This window comes from Toxotes jaculatrix, chromosome 22, assembly GCF_017976425.1.
Source record: "Toxotes jaculatrix isolate fToxJac2 chromosome 22, fToxJac2.pri, whole genome shotgun sequence".
NCBI lineage: Eukaryota > Metazoa > Chordata > Actinopteri > Toxotidae > Toxotes > Toxotes jaculatrix.
Genome location: NC_054415.1, coordinates 2,923,129 through 2,939,121, shown reverse-complemented (window position 1 = coordinate 2,939,121; position 15,993 = coordinate 2,923,129). Strand labels below are relative to the sequence as shown.

The window sequence follows — 15,993 nt, the reverse complement described above, 5'->3', positions numbered from 1 at the left end:
AGAGCAGGAGATCTCAGTCAGTCTCTGACTCAGTCAGACGTGCCTGCCTCCCTCATCCCTCCATCTGTGGTTTGTCAATGAGGCTCTGGAGGGTGGTGAGGGGGTTTCTGAGGCCATGTCACTGCAGCACTGTGCCACTTTCATGCTCTGTGGACATGTCAGCCTGACAGACCACAGAGCCCTGCTAGAAATTGGGCTGCTTTTCAAGTCTTATCACGTTCTTACGTATTGTACAAGGTGTAAAATGTTGAAAAGCACTGAGTAATGTGCAGATTTCATAAAGTTATGCATTTTATGCTTTCTCCCCAATATTTTTGTTAACTTTTCTGTTTTCTGCACATCACACGTGCTTTACATCCTGATAACATGCATCTCACAATCATTTGCACTTCCCCAAGTAGGCAGTGGCAGTGATGCTCAGTGCTTTTGAGATGCTTCCCACTGATTCCCTATTGTCTTCATCACCATCTGTGATTAACACACAGGTCAAGCGCATAGATTTTCGATACAGAAGCGGCAGTCTGACATGATTAAGGTCCTATCGAATCAAATTAAGTGGTTTCAGAAGCAGGACTGAGCATGATAGTAAGAGCTGCAGTGACTCGAGAGAAGCAGTGAGCGGACTGGAATTACAGCTTCATCAAGGCAGTAGAGCACAGTGTAAATAATTATAATCAAAAGCAGGTTGTTGAAGATTGATCAGGGAAGGGTCCACCACACGTTGTAATTTGGCTCAGATTGCCTGATGCACCTTTTAGACAGTGTTCTTGTTCGTGTCTTGTTCTTAGGCTCTGTGTAATGTGGACGTGTCCTGTTCTGCCCGCCATGAGTTCAGTATTGTGTGGGTGTGTGTAGAGAGCAGCCTGTTCGTTCTTGAAACTGGTTTTCAATCAGTGCACCGACACAGTAACCCTCACTGTTTAGTTCCCCTCAGTGCTACCTTGGGTTTGGCGTCAGTACGGGTGTGTAAGTGTGTTTGTGTGGATTGCTGAAGGTGGGATACAGCTCACAGGATATGTTCCATGAAAGTGAATTATCTGCAGAATAAAAAGTTTCAGTATCCCACTTTTTATTTAACTTTTTTATACGATGTGCTTGAAAGCATTCGTTTTTACTACAGTATTTTCTCTTCCACAGAAAGTCGATAAAGTATGATGTTGAATTATCATGTGGTCTATTCAGTTCTGTGTATAGAGCTCTAAATCACAAATTAGCCCCAAAGGGCTTCACAGTCTGTACAGCATACGAGGAAAGAAAAGGTTTAATTTTCCCCTCAGTTAAAAGTGTTTTTTTTTTGCGACTGTGTGACTGTTGAAATGCTGAATATTTCCTAAACTCCCTGTGCTTGTATTTTAGGTCGTTTCCCATTTTCCGTCTGTTCTGTGACTGTTTGTCTTTCCATTTACTCTGCGTGTGATTCTCTGTTTGTATCTGTGGAGCCCCGTGGGGAGGTGTGCCTGTCTGCCTGCTCCTCTTCCCCAAAGGAGGCTCCTCTCTTTGGTCACAGAGTCATGGCTGAACCCCCCCTTCTTTCCCCCTCTCCCCCGGCAGGAGCCTGTACTGCTCAGTTCACATGAACCAAATGTCTCATTTCACCTTAAACTGTCCTTTTTTTTATCATAGGTGAAACCAAAACTTCTTTTCTATCTCTGTACGTGATTTGAATATAGTTTAAAACCCCTGGGTATATTATATCACCAAAGTAAAGCCAATCCTGTTTTTTCTGTCTTTAATGTAACAGTGACAATAATATCAGATCAAAATTTATTATGTTATTTCTGGGGCAATTTTACTAATTTAAAAATTACACTGGGTAAAGACACTCATAGCTTGCCCTGTTTAATTATTAAAATCAGTTTCATTGAAGTCAGCTGGGGAGATAAGAGAAGTTTCCTTTGGAGATAAGAAGTGATGAGCCCTCAAATCACAGCAGTGGAGATAGAAGCGCAGCGGTGAAGCCTCATTTTTCTAAGATCATGTGAAGATAATGTGAGAGTTACACAACACAGTGTTTAATAGCCCACAGAGTGTACAACATAACCTAAATGATGCATAGCACAGTTAAAGATCCAGTATGAAACAGTTTCATTTATTATTCATACAGAAAAAAAAATCATCTTTTTCACATTTTTTGTTTGATGTGTTGCAGAAGGAGTTTTAGTCATCTGCCAGCACAAAATCATCCTCTTCAGCTGTTTTTGTTTCTATCATTTCAGAGCTGAATTGTGTCTCACAGGTTGAATGTATTTGAATTGCAGGTGCAGCAGGTTTGTGTGACCGTATTCTGTGGCGTTTTGATGCATTAGGCCTGGTGTATGAGCTTTCTCTGGAGCCCTCAGGAAGCACAGTCATAAATTACCAGGGGTACTCATCTGTGTTATTCTCAGGTCTGTTGGAACAGAGTGGCCTTGGCAAATGTAAAAGGGTTTTGCTGGATTAAGCCTTTCAAAACTTGAGTATCCAAATTGCGCCTGAGTGCATCTTCATATTTGTCCAAAGGGCCGCTGTATATAACGGAAATATCTCGACGACAATTAGATGGATTGCTATTACATTTGGTGCAATAATCCCTGGAATAAACCCAGAGACTCTGATGATTCCCTGACTTTTCCTCTAACGCTCACTTTACTTTAATTTTTCATTTTGTTTTTCACATCATACCAATATTTTCATTCTTCTGTGTAACATGTGGCCCTCCACCTCTCTTCCTGTATGAGACAGCCACAGTATATAATTTCATTATGGTGAGGTAGCTTCCTGTGATTGTCTTAAGAAGCCAGGTTTTAAACATCTCCTTCACTAAATCTCTTGATCTGGATTCTCCAGTGCCATTATACACTCAAACACACACCAGTTTAATTCAGCCAGAGTTAATCTGGTGTGCTGGTTCAGACAGTGTGTGTCCCCGTGCCTGGTCAGAGCAGACCCTGCCCTGTAGATTACCACACATTTTATACCCACTGTATACTGTACACTGGAGTGTGACGTCGGCTTGTTAACACGTGTAGCTCGGGTGAGATGTTATTATTAGCAGGCCCTGCACTAGCTTCCTGTGTGACTGTTGACAGTGACATATAACATTTATACACAGTTCTTGTATTAACTAGCGCTCAGAGGGGGTTTTACATTTTCTGTGAACAGCCTTGAGTTGATGGATTGGTCCCATGGATCGATTTGCTCATTCGTCAGCGGCGGACAGCGGCTGATTGTCTTTTGACAAATTATTGAGTCTCACCTCTGTGTATTGGCTTTTTGTTTTCCTTTCTGCTTTTTTTTTTTTTTAATTACACTGATTAGCTGAAGGGGAGGATTGTGTCGTTCATGAGGGAGGACAACGTGTTTACGGTTACCTTGTTTCTGACTTGTCTCTACCTCTGGCTCATGTTAGTGGAAAACAAATTGATGGATCGGAAGGCAACCATAAATAGCTTCTGAGTCGGTGCTGCGAGCAAGCGACGAAAAGGCTTTCCTGGGCCATTTCCTGTGTGTTTGTGCCAGGCCATCGTCTCCCCGTGGCAAGGTCCCTACTCCCAGCCCCATCAATGAGACACTCAGATGAGCTGGCTTAGTGGGAGCTGGAGTAGCACTTGCTGGCCCACTCTCTCTTTTCTTTTTCACATCCAGCACACACCACAGGCTTCCTCTTCACTCTCTAATCTTAGATTTTGAATATAGAAAGCCAATGCAAATCACACACCAACGCACAGTCGCACTCTATGTCTGCCTCACTGTGTTTGCATTTAGTTGATTTCACAGTAGTTCAGGCTTCAAACTGATGATTATTCTCAAGGGTTAGGGTCATGGTTTTAAACTTAATTTACAGAGAAAAAAACTGAAAAGCAGCGAATTCTCACATCTGAGAAACTGCAACCAGCAAGTATGTGACAGGTTGTGCATCAAAAATAACTTGAAGGATCACCACAGCTGTGTGTAAGTATAAATAGGTTGTTTTTCTATGCATCAAGGCTTCCAAGCTAGAATTGATCTCACAAAGGTGCAGATGTTATGCAAACTAACTAACTGCTTTTTTTGTTTTTCCCTTTTCACCTGTAGGTTGCCGTGAAAAATCTAATTTAGAGCATTTGTGTGGCAGTTTTTATGGGTTGTAGCAGGAAAACAACCGCAGCCCATGTTTCACCTTTAAGAGAAGCACATTCTGCATTCACATCCACTCATACGTGTTTTTTCTTTTTTTTATCATGGAGAGAAGTTGTAGTTCCAGGCGAGTGAATATCCCCTTTATATCTCCCAGTGGACAAATGCCCTGGTGTGTTGTTTGTGTGTTTTGGTTGTGTGTCCACCCATCTGTATAATAATCCAAATGGCCTCAGTGCAGACCAGGGTCACAGGAGGCATAGTGACCAGATATCTGCTCTGTATAACAGACTTATGGAGCCTCTGTGTGTTCACATGTTAATAATTTTCCCACTTTCACCCTCATGTCCAATACGCGTGTGGAGCGCTGAGAGCGAGGCACTGCCGGCCGCACGGTTACACACTTGAATCCCCTGCAAACAGCTGCTTTATGACCGGACTCTTTGTGTATCTAAGAGGCAGCAAAGGAGGAAATGCAAAAACGTTGGTTTGTGCAAATAAAAGCTTGATCTGCTCAAAAACGTTAAAGAGAATGACTCAAAGTTGAGTTCAGGAGTGGAGGCTTAGTTTGCGCTGCTGTAGGAAGGTGTGGTCCCTTCACATCAGTATGAAAGTGTATTAAGTGCACTGATCAATTACTGTAGAGACCCAGAGATCACGGCATAGTTTATGGTGTTGGAAAGTTAAGGCTTTTAAAGCTGAGTCTGATATTTTATTTAACATGGTATCTTTATTTTTCCATGTTTTTGGTGCACAAAAATATAAGAGTTAAGTTCATCTACAGCCACATTTAGATCATCATGCACTTTCATTTCTTCAGGGATTGGGTTGCTCAAAGGGGAGACTGCTGCAAATATAATCCAGCTACATTGCAAGGAAGGGTGTGCAAATAAAAGCTTAAAAATAGAGTGTTTCTGGGCGAGTGTTAAAGGGTTAATGGCCTTATCCTTAAAGCTATAAATGTGTCTCAAATCCCATCACGAGCTACCAGAGTGTAAAAATTGCGCCCATAGTCTGACCAGCAGTAAAAAACAAAAAACAAATTATTTATTTTGTCATGATTTTTCGACGGACAAAACCAAGTAAATCTTCCACTTGTGAAGCTACAAACAGTGAATAGATTTTATCAACATTATTTTTATTGTTCTGGCTAATAACACTAATGGATGTGTTATGTGTGATGTTCTGAGAGTATTAGCCATCTGTAATCTGGAGTTGTAAGAACAGTGGATTTACATGAATGACTGTGTTTAATAAAAAAAAAAAAGAAAGTGATATTGTAGGATTGTTTTCACTGCTGGGAATGACGATTGCTGACTCTTCAGGATGTCTCACATTCTGAAAGCTAAAAGCCACGGGACACAATTTAAAATGCCATTTATTCTGCTTGTGTAAGACAAAGACAAAGAGAATGAAGCCAAAAAAGCCCACCTTCAGGATATGTCAGCAGTTTGCTCATGTGTGTGGATTTCAGAGCCGAGTCTGTCTGCGTGCGCTTTGCTGCCGTGGCAACTAGAGTTACCACATACTAATATTTTAGGTTGCCTTACATAATCGTCTGCTTTTGTCAATGCAGAGAGTGGATTTTCAGTGCAAGAGGCACTGGGGGCTGTTTGTTTGGAGCCCTGGGCTCATCACTGCTCCACTAACTGACCATTGTTCAGTCTTAAGACAGATTTACTGTCTCATCAGCTGCCTTTTTCCTTTCTGTCCCTCCAGTCTAAACACGAGAATCCTCTCAAGACGATGCACTCAATACTCTTGATCCTCTTGTTTTTCTTTTTTAGCTCTGTTTTTTTTTTTTCTTTCTTGGCAAGTAAGGTAGATGATATACTTACTGAGAGACAAGTAGACAGTTAAGCGGGAGATATAGTGAAAGCAGTGAACTTGGAAGATGAAAGAAGCTTTTCCTCACAAAACACCTGATATGTTGTGTCAGAGATCCAGGACTGTGCAGCAGGTTTATAGTTCAGCCAGAAAACCTGTACAGATGTCTGTGTGAAGTCTGTCTTTTGTCTGCAAAGTATGCAGTTTTTATGGTCAGCGTACCATTTGGTGTACCTCGGAAGAGTTTTAGTTTTAGGTTATTCTTATTAACTGTTTTTATCATAAGTTTACCCATTAGTCAAAGGAAATACTCTCGAAGGCTAAAATAATAGTTTCAGATATCGTCTGGCTTCTAATTTTCATTGTGATACCATTATTCATTTTTCTTTCCCATGGGTCCACAGGCGGAGCGCAGCGATGCCAACACCCTCAGCATCCCGGTGCCCATTCGTCGAGGCGGCTCTGAGTCCAACCTGGATGTGGTGGACAGCGTCGGACATGACGGGGTGGGACTGGATTTCACCAAGGGAGCGCTGGGTATCGACAGCCTGCAGCAGAAGATCCTGAAGGTCAGAGGAAACATCACTCACCTCCCGCGTGGTCTCTTTGTAGATTTACTGTGTTTGACTTGCAGAACAGTGTGTACACATCATGTGAGACGTGGGCCCGTCTAAACAAACAGGAGTAAAAGATGAAATACCTCCTAAGCTCAGTTTGTGGAGCAGTTAAAGAAAGTATGTCTTTGTCCAATAAAGAGCCAGTTCCCATTGAATGTCAGTTACGATGCCACAGTCACCAATCAGAAAACCATTAAATTAATTAGTTAATGAATGGGAAATTGTGTTCCATTATATCTTCGGATTCATTTTCATCATCGTCCTAATTGTCTCAGCTTTCTTTAGAAATCACAGAAAAGTTTCACAGTGGAATTATTCCCACCACAGGAACATTCAGCATCAGCACCGTTTAGTTTAATTATTCATAGTAAATTTAGTGGTTTATCTCAGTTGTTGAGGGTAATTTGGGGCAGTAACAGAAACCTAATGAAGAGATCATAAACACATAACATAATGAATTACTGCTCCCACTGAGTGATACATACCCAGCAATAAACAGAAAGTAAAATACTTTTGTATTAGAACAAATAACAATTTTTATTTTTTTTTATATTCCTCCCCAACACGGCTCGTTAAGGAAAAACAACTTTCTTTGTATGGCACCTTTCAAACAGAAAAAAAAGAGGAGGTGAAGAAAGGAAACATTTAGAAACACAATAAAAAGGAAAATAAAATACGTTTTAATGGTAAAACTATGTAAAATAAAATACAGACTATCAAAAGTAATAATATATTTGAGGGAAGTGCAGTAGAGAAACTGTATACTGTAAACTTCATTATCCCTTCAGGTGACGGAGCAGATTAAGGTGGAGCAGGCGGCTCGGGACCAGAATGTGGCTGAGTACCTGAAGCTGGTGAACAGCGCCGACAAGCAGCAGGTGTCGCGCATCCGCCAGGTGTTTGAGAAGAAGAACCAAAAGTCGGCACACACCATCACCCGGCTGCAGAAGAAGCTAGAGCAGTACCACCGACGCATGAAGGAAAGCGAGACCAACGGCAAGCACAGCCACAAGGATGGCAGCAGCAAGGAGTCTGGGACTCACAGTAAGGAGGGCAGCCTGCGGGACGTCAGCTCCTCAGGACGACACCCAGCACTGGATAAAGTGAAGACGATCGGGCCCGGCGTGTCGCTCTCACCACCATTCTTCTTCAACAAGTCGCGGGAGTTTGCCAATCTCATCAGGAACAAGTTTGGCAGCGCCGACAACATTGCCCACCTCAAGAGCTCCATGGAAACGGGGTCGGGGCTCCAGGTGGAGGGCGGGGCGAGGGGTCTGAGCGGCAGTGCCACCACAGTAGCTAAGGCGACCAAGTACCAGAGCGACGATGAGTGCTCCACCGGGACGTCTGCTTCAGCTGACTCTAACGGGAACCCAGCGGGGGGCTCCGGAGCAGGGTCTGGGGGTCCTGGGAGGTCGGACTCCAACGGGCGTCTTGGGGAGGTGCTGGACATGGTGCGGGAGATCAGGGAGGCTCAGGGACAGCTGGCCGAGGACATGGAGGCCATGAATGCACAGTTCAAACGAGACTACAGCTACTTCACGCAGATGATGCAGGAGGAAAGATACAGGTGAGAAAAGGCACAGGACACGTGGTTTTAGGATGGAACCCCTCACCCCGAGTGCTCAGTGTTGTTGCCTCCCAGTACAAAAAAAAAACAAAAACAAAACATTAATCCAATATTCCTGCCCCTGCAGTAAGACTTATTTTGTTTGTACATCAGCTGTTGAACTTAAAAGAGCTTTTGACAGTTTTAGGGAGCCATCATTATAAGCTTTTGTCAACTAAAAATAGATAGCAGAGCTTACACACAAATCCCCAGACTGTTGCTAAGTCAACCAAGGGCAAATGTTTTCGGCAGCTTAGTTGCAGTAGTAGATAAACTGCTGTACTGTTACTCACCCACACATGCACTCAATTATGCATTGTTTCTCACTCTCTCCTTGGCGCTCTGCCTCCACCTACTCTACATGTTTCTGTGTGTGTGTGTGTGTGTGTGTGTGTGTGTGTGTGTGTCTGTTTCTGTCTTCAGGTATGAGCGGTTGGAGGACCAGTTAAATGACCTGACAGAGCTCCACCAGCACGAGACCAGTAATCTGAAGCAGGAGCTGGCCAGTATTGAGGAGAAGGTGGCTTATCAGGCCTACGAGAGGGCGAGGGACATACAGGTAACGTATGTTTTGTATACATGCACAGACACACACCTGTAACGCCCTGTTATGTAATGTTCCACACGCCAGCGAGATGCCTCTGGTATCTTCATTCATTTCTAACATACACACCTTCTGTTCAATTCTAATGCTGTTTATTTCAGTTCATATCTCATCCTGTTTCACTGCCCTTCCCCTATGACTCATTGCTCTCCAATATTTCCCTGATCTTAATCATTTTGTGTGTTTGTGTGGTTGTGTGCGTGTGCGTAGGAGGTCCTGGAGTCGTGTCAGACTCGTGTGTCAAAGCTCGAGCTCCAGCAGCAGCAGCAACAAACGGTTCAGCTGGAAAACACCGACGCCAAAGTGCTGCTGGGCAAGTGCATCAACATCATGCTTGCGATCGTCACCGTGATCCTGGTGTGCGTTTCCACGGTGGCGAAGTTCACCGCCCCGCTGCTGCGCAGCCGCCTCCACCTGGCGCTCACCTGCGTGGGCGTGTCTTTGTTAGCGCTGCTGTGGAAGAACTGGGAACATTTGCAGTGCGCTTTGGAACGATTGCTCCTCCCGCACTGATGTAGGAGGACAAATGAGACCGGAAAACCTTGTCCAAATCCTGGGTCCAGGTCTCCAGGAGGTGTGTTGTCATGGCAACACAAAAACTGGGGAGGAGTTTACATGTAGCCTTACACCAGCCCGAGCTGCACAGCCATTTTGGGCTCCATGGTGACTTGATTTATGGCTTCGTGCTTTGCATGTCTAAATGGGGTCCTCACAGATCCGCAGTAAGTCCAAACCAACAACACACAGATGTAAGCTGATATAAGTTATAACAACGGAACAGAAGTGTGATAAAGCTCGACAACGAATGCTGACTGTGCAAACATATGAACATGGCACAGAGCTGCCATAACCGTGAATCACTACACTCAGAACTATCAGACAGAAACACAGGGAATCAGCTGGAATCGATCAGATTGGAGCCATATTATCGGCTCCTCTGGTTATCAGGAGATTCTGGATCATACCAACAGACACACACACACTGAAGGCTAAATATATACAGGTGGGCTTTTATTGCAGCGGGGAAATGCAGTGATTATTTCCCATCCTTACAGGGAAGTGCACCTGTTAAAGCACCACCTCACACCTCTTAAACAAACGCTCACAGGCTGTATGTGTATGCCAGTCGATCAGTTTTGAACCTGCACAGTATGCCTCCTTGTACACCAGCCAGCTGTCACAAACACAAAGACACATCCACCTGAAGGTGCATTTGTGCTGTGTGTCTGTACAACACTCTGCTGTATTTATGTGATGTTTTTTTCTTGTCGGTGTCTCGTTCACAAAAAAACAACTTTGAAGCCTGGGTTACTTGTCGTTTTAAACTGTGGTTGTGTTTGTGTCTGTCTGAGCGTGTCAGTCTGTGTGTTCATGTATTGTACGCCTACTTGTGTGTGTGTGTGTGTGTGTGTAAAAATGCTGTTTTTTAAAGGAATAGTTCCACATTTTGGGAAATACTCTTGGGTAGATTGATACTACTCTCATTTCTGAACCCGAAATATGAAGCTAGATTTTTAGATTAGTCTCAAAATATGTCATTGTACCTGAGTGTAGTGACAATAGAGTGTAAAAACATCATTTTATTTCTTGGATAGAAGCAGTAATGTCAAGGTGTCATTTTTATACCTCTGAATATTCAGATTTTAATTCTCAGCAAGAAATATAGAAGCGTATTTCCCAAAATGTCAAACCATTCCCTCAGAGGAAAGCTTGAACTGCCTCCTGTTTCCTTCATGTGACATCTGTTTTATGTTGTTTTGGTAATAGTTGCTTCTCAAAACAATTTGAGGAAATAAAAGACACTTAGTCCATAAACTTGCTTTACTCAGTTCCAAAGACTGCAGCTTAAACATCAACCATCTAGCACGTAAACTGTGAGGAAGGCCTACCTGAGACCTGCTTTCAATGCACAAAGCAGTGCTGACTCTTAATAGAAGAGAAGCAGAGACCGTATGTGACGATAGAAAAAGCTCTGGATGCCAGCATGTTCGACTTTATTGAATTGCCTTTTTACGAGGTTGAGCAGAACAAATTAGCTTCTGTGTGAAGCCTTTGTTGTTGTGCTGCATTCATGTCCAGTGGGAATAACAACCGCGCTGCTCTGACGGTTCAAAGTCGGCGACTTGAAAGGATTCCCACCTGTTGAAATTTGTTTTAAGCCGCGAGTGATTCCTGCCGCACAATTTAATAGCTCGTAATAATTCCTCTCAGCCTCCTCACACTTGACTCGCTCGCTCAGCTGGTAAGTGACTCATTGGAGATGAAACGAGCACCGAAAGTCCTGCCATCGTATTTTAAGATTTGTGAACTGTAATGACTTGGAGAATGACGATTGTTCAGTTTTGGGTCTTTTACTTGAAATAAGTCAGTTTCTGTACTAAACCACCAAAATGTAAGACAGCAGAATTATCTGTTCTGAAGCAGCATGTACCTCGTAATATTGCCATAAGTGGTAATATCAGTATGATAGCGACTGTTTTTCCCACGTGACATGAACGCAGCATCACAGACTGGACTGAGGGAACTGAACCATGTAGCTCCATGCTCCCTAACCCTGTATCACTGTGATGATGAGGGGTTTAAGTGGGACTGATGCCTTTTCAATGCAGCTTATTTCTTTTATTGTGTAAGTCTGTATTCTGTTTGTCCCTTTCAAAAAAGAAAAAAAGAAACAGAGAAAAAAAGCCAAATATGGAGATTTTTAAGGCCCTTTAGCCTTTCTAAATAACACTGAGATGATTTTTTCTTTTTGTTTTCTTACCATTAGTCATTGATGTTTTTTTTCCCCCCACATTTGCCCAAACACTATTTCTGACTGCTCTTCAGGAGCCACATGCACCTTCTCTGCAAAGCTGTATTTGTAAGTCCAGTGTATATTTTCAATTTTCTGTCTCTTCCATGTGCATTAGGTTCTAGTTATGAGTTTTCCATAACATCATTTTTTTTTCAGATGAGAGAAATAAATCTTTGTTTTTCTAAGATTGTTCCTGTTCCCTACTGGTTGCCTTCTCGTTCTGAACACCTCATCCATTTTACAGCACATTATCCATCAGACAGACTGCGTGATGTAAGGACTGCACTGATTTGTGGTAAAGATCAAACCGCTCTGCAAGCATCATAAGGAATTCATACATAAAATGGGTGTAAATGACTTTGACAAACACCCACCAGCTGCGCAGTGTGGTGCAGTCGTAGAGAAAAAACGATATTATAGCCACATAATTTGATATTTAAAACCAAATCGATGTATTATATCAACTGTATTATATCTTGAATATACATTTATATTGAATATGAGCTTAAAAGTGAGTTACTTTAGGCTGTGAGCTACAACATATGTAACATGAATAAATTGTCCCAAAGACTTGTGGCAGGAAGTCAACCTGAAGGGTTCCTGATCACAGATGCATTTTGAAATAGATGTCAGGTGGGTTTGATTGATCTACATTAAGAAAGACATTTTGATGTGATTTGATTTGATCGGAGCCAAACATCAAAACACAACTGACACGTTCCCTTCCTGGAGCGTTTTATCTACACCGACAGACATGTCAGTGTTTCATCTGAGATACAGAACAAGTCGTAAGTCCATGTTCCCTCTGTTTTGTGGATCATGAATCTTTTATTAAGTTTTCCCAGCTTCAGATTCTTTATTCACACGGTGTTTTGCTCCTTTTCTTTCCTACTGCTCTGTTTCTGCCACAGTTCATTCTCCTCTGAAAGGTGAGACTCACACCGACACCTGGCCAGGTTAGGTTCTAACATCTGCACTGAATCCTGTACATTAACTTGAGGTCCATATACCTGCAGTGTGCTGTATGTTTGTATGAATGGTACATGAATATAAAAGAGAAGACTGACACCTAGATGTCAGACATGAGCAGTGCTTTAAAAATGTATTTAAAAGTATTTGACATATCATATATTAATATCACTTTTCAGCCTATTAAAAATAATCATAGCCATTGTATTACTAAGATATGTTTTATTACTTATGATTGCAATAGATATTGAAGTATTTTGACACTGTAAACACATGGACAAAGCTTGGAAAAATCTTGGGACAACAAATTTGCACAGTAATATTCTGTTCCTCGATGTAAAAAGAACTTTAGTCTATATAAACAAATATTCAGACGTTTTAAAGCAGAATGTAATAAACAAAAGTAGAAACTAGATCGTATTAAACCAGGGTTCTGTCATCCGCAGCAGTAGGTGGCGGCAGTGAGCGTCAATGTTGTTTTGGCGCAAACCGGAAGTTGGACTAACTCTCTAGCCAAAAAAGGAAGAAGAAGTGTTTAAGGTTGCCGCGACTTGCTCTGAACACAGAGATACAGGATAAAATCTGTTATTTGTGATTTATTTTACATATTTAATATCATCCGTGTGAATCAGGATTGTTCTTTGTGGCTGAAAAGCAGACCAACGTTCAGAAGTCGCACGGGAATGTTGGCTTTCCTGCGGCTAGCCGCTGTTAGCATAGGAAGGAGCCGTATTTTCAGTGTAAATAAATAGCCGTGTAGTTTTGTTCTTAAATTCTGGTTTAGCTTCTGCATTAAATGGACGAGCACAAGGAGAATATTCATGCCAAGGACGTGAATGCGAAGATGTCTGCTACGAGAGAAGATGAAAAGGTTCGTGTAAATTGAAATCTGAAATCACAACTGTTTTATCCGCGATAGTCACGTTAGTAATAAATATAACAGCAAATATCTGAACAAGTTACCATGAAAAACTGTTCACTTTAACATCACTTTATACAGTTGGTTGCTTTGTGAGCTCGCTTAATGCTTTGTAATGTTATCATTTGCTAAATTAGAAGCGGCGTATCATTGCATGACACCTACTGACTGAGATCACTCCTCTTCAGGCAAAGTCTTGCAGCAGGATATGCTCTGCAGCAGAACCCGATCCTCAGGTGTCCCCGTCCCAGTCGAACAGTGACTTCAGTCATCCGGTTTACAAAGAGATTGCTTTGGCCAATGGACACATCAACCGCATGTCCAAGGACGAGCTCCGACTCAAGTTAGCAGAGCTGAAGCTTGACACAAGGTAATGTTTAAATTATTTTTGCACTTTGGAGAGAAATAAATCGGATGGTTGATTTCTAAATCTTTCTGCCTTTATTTACAAAGAGGAGTGAAGGACGTGATGAAGAAGAGGTTGAAGAGCCACTATAAGAAACAGAAGCTGATGCAGTCTGCAGCAGAGGGAGGACCCACTGACACCTACTACGACTACATCTGTGTGGTGGACTTTGAAGCGACGTGTGAAGAGGATAATCCATCAGACTTCCTTCACGAAATCATAGAGTTCCCAATGGTTCTCGTCAACACGCACACATTAGAAATTGTGAGTTGGTTTTGTGATGAAGGCAGGATTGTGTACATTTCAACGTGCAGAGTGAGTTTTGTAATTATGGGCATGTTTTGGCATTTTATTTTGCAGGTGGACACCTTTCAGGAATATGTAAAACCGGAGTTGAACCCTCAGCTTTCAGACTTCTGTGTGAAGTTGACAGGAATAACACAGGTTGGTTGAGCTCAGGTTATATTTAAGTGTCTTTGATTTCAGTGTCCTAAGAGAAGGAGTTTCAGTGTACATGATGAAAATGTTGTTTTGCTGAGCAGAAAATGGTTGAAGAAGCAGACCCTTTCCCAGCCGTCCTCCAGAGAGCTGTAGCTTGGCTTCAGGAGAGAGAGCTCGGAACAAAATACAAATATGCCATCCTGACTGATGGGTAAGATGTTTCACTTCACTGCTGCTGCCGAATTTGAACAGAACATGTTTCCGTGTTGAACTCCCTCCAGTGAAATTTCATCTGACTGTTATACCACTTTATGTTGTATGCCGTTTCCAGGGCCTGGGATATGAGCAAGTTCCTCAACATCCAGTGTCGTATCAGTCGCATCAGATATCCTCAGTTTGCAAAGAAGTGGATAAACATAAGGAAATCGTACGGAAACTTCTACAAGGTTTGGCTTTTACGTTGTTCAGATAAAGATTTTGCACTATATGAGCTTTAGATTGTTTTGTTGGCTCCTCAGGTAGAGCAGGTCGTCCACTGGTCAGAGGGTTGGTGGTTTGAGTTTCCTCTCCTTCCTCCAGGTCCCTCGCACACAGACGAAGCTGAGCGTGATGCTAGAGAAGCTGGGTTTGAAGTACGAAGGTCGTCCTCACTCTGGGCTGGACGACTCGCGCAACATTGCCCGGATAGCTCTTCGCATGCTGCAGGATGGGTGCCAGCTGCGCGTCAATGAACGCATGCATGCTGGCCAGCTGCTCTCAGTTCCCAGCTCAGCTCCTGTGGAAGGGGCTCCACCACCACATAACCCCCGCAGCAGAGACTAGACCCAGAAACTGAGGATTGTCTTAACCCTGTGCCCTCATGAGTTATAGAAGATAAGTCCAAAGCACTTGATGTAAAGTTGTACATTTTTATTTTGGAGCTTGGTGAAGGGTATTTGAGTTTTACCAGTAAAAGGAGATCATATTTTGATTTAAGATTCAGATTAAGATTAAGAAAGCAAAGATCATTCCAGTGTGTTGTGGGAGGATTTTCCTCAACAGCTTCAGTCTTGTCAGTCTGTTAAACCTGCCTCACCAAGCCATTAAAATGTCCTTCACTTCTCCCACGTTAGTGTGGAGTCAGTTTTTATTACAGCGTTTGTTCCCGGGAATGCAACTTTGAAGAAAACACTGAATAATTGTTATTTTTGAGCTATTAAAATAATCCAATATGTCATCTGCAGCTTAACATCAACAGTATCATTGTTGTTGTTGTTGGTCTTTAAAGCCTCCGTATCTGTCTGGCCTCTTGTGCTTCTGTTGTAAACCCATGAAATCTACACAAATGCTGCTACCGCTGTGCTGTTGGAAGTGCTATGTAATAACAGAGCCATAACATCACACACTGCCACTTTTCCAGAGAGAGCTGAAGGTTTGAAAACAGTCCTGTGGACTTTCATTGTCTGTACTGTCTCAGATTCTGAGATCCTGAGAAGTATAGTCATTATACAAATACAGTGCAGGTGTTTATTTGACTCAATGATGAACAGCTGGAGACATTTAAGTCTATCTGTTGTAAGTACTGTGTGAGTTAAGCCTGTGTTGTAGGATTGTGTCACACTTTTCTATGGAATTCATTTTTATTTCATGGAATTTGATCTATTTTAACAGGAATAAATATTCTTCTGAATGCTAAATAACAAATAAAATATGTTTTCTCTTATTTGCAGAGT

At 42.3% G+C, this 15,993-nt stretch overlaps 2 protein-coding genes across 3 annotated transcripts in view; both read left to right on the top strand.

Annotated features, from left to right (window-relative positions):
* Positions 1 to 11,733, top strand: part of tmcc3 (transmembrane and coiled-coil domain family 3) — a 30,110-nt gene extending 18,377 nt beyond the window's left edge. For both annotated transcript variants that reach the window (XM_041030072.1, XM_041030073.1), the window contains exons 2-5: positions 6,327 to 6,491; positions 7,328 to 8,109; positions 8,572 to 8,707; positions 8,963 to 11,733. In XM_041030072.1, the coding sequence (XP_040886006.1) occupies positions 6,327 to 6,491; positions 7,328 to 8,109; positions 8,572 to 8,707; positions 8,963 to 9,265 (1,386 nt within the window). In that variant the 3' untranslated portion in view covers positions 9,266 to 11,733. The remainder of the gene's footprint in view (positions 1 to 6,326; positions 6,492 to 7,327; positions 8,110 to 8,571; positions 8,708 to 8,962) is intronic.
* A 1,278-nt stretch (positions 11,734 to 13,011) lies between these two features.
* On the top strand, positions 13,012 to 15,983 carry eri1 (exoribonuclease 1). Its single transcript, XM_041030074.1, has 7 exons — positions 13,012 to 13,386; positions 13,623 to 13,804; positions 13,888 to 14,104; positions 14,201 to 14,284; positions 14,383 to 14,492; positions 14,613 to 14,727; positions 14,861 to 15,983. The coding sequence occupies exons 1-7, from the start codon at positions 13,312 to 13,314 to the stop codon at positions 15,101 to 15,103; spliced, it is 1,026 nt and encodes a 341-aa protein (XP_040886008.1). The 5' UTR covers positions 13,012 to 13,311; the 3' UTR covers positions 15,104 to 15,983.
* Positions 15,984 to 15,993: the final 10 nt, after the last annotated feature.

Coding starts and splice junctions, on each gene's coding strand:
- eri1 (XM_041030074.1), top strand. CDS start 13,312: ATGGACGAGCACAAGGAGAATATTCATGCCAAGGACGTGAATGCGAAG. Junction 14,493..14,612: donor TATGCCATCCTGACTGATGG/GTAAGATGTTTC, acceptor TGCCGTTTCCAG/GGCCTGGGATATGAGCAAGT. Junction 14,728..14,860: donor CGTACGGAAACTTCTACAAG/GTTTGGCTTTTA, acceptor TCCTTCCTCCAG/GTCCCTCGCACACAGACGAA.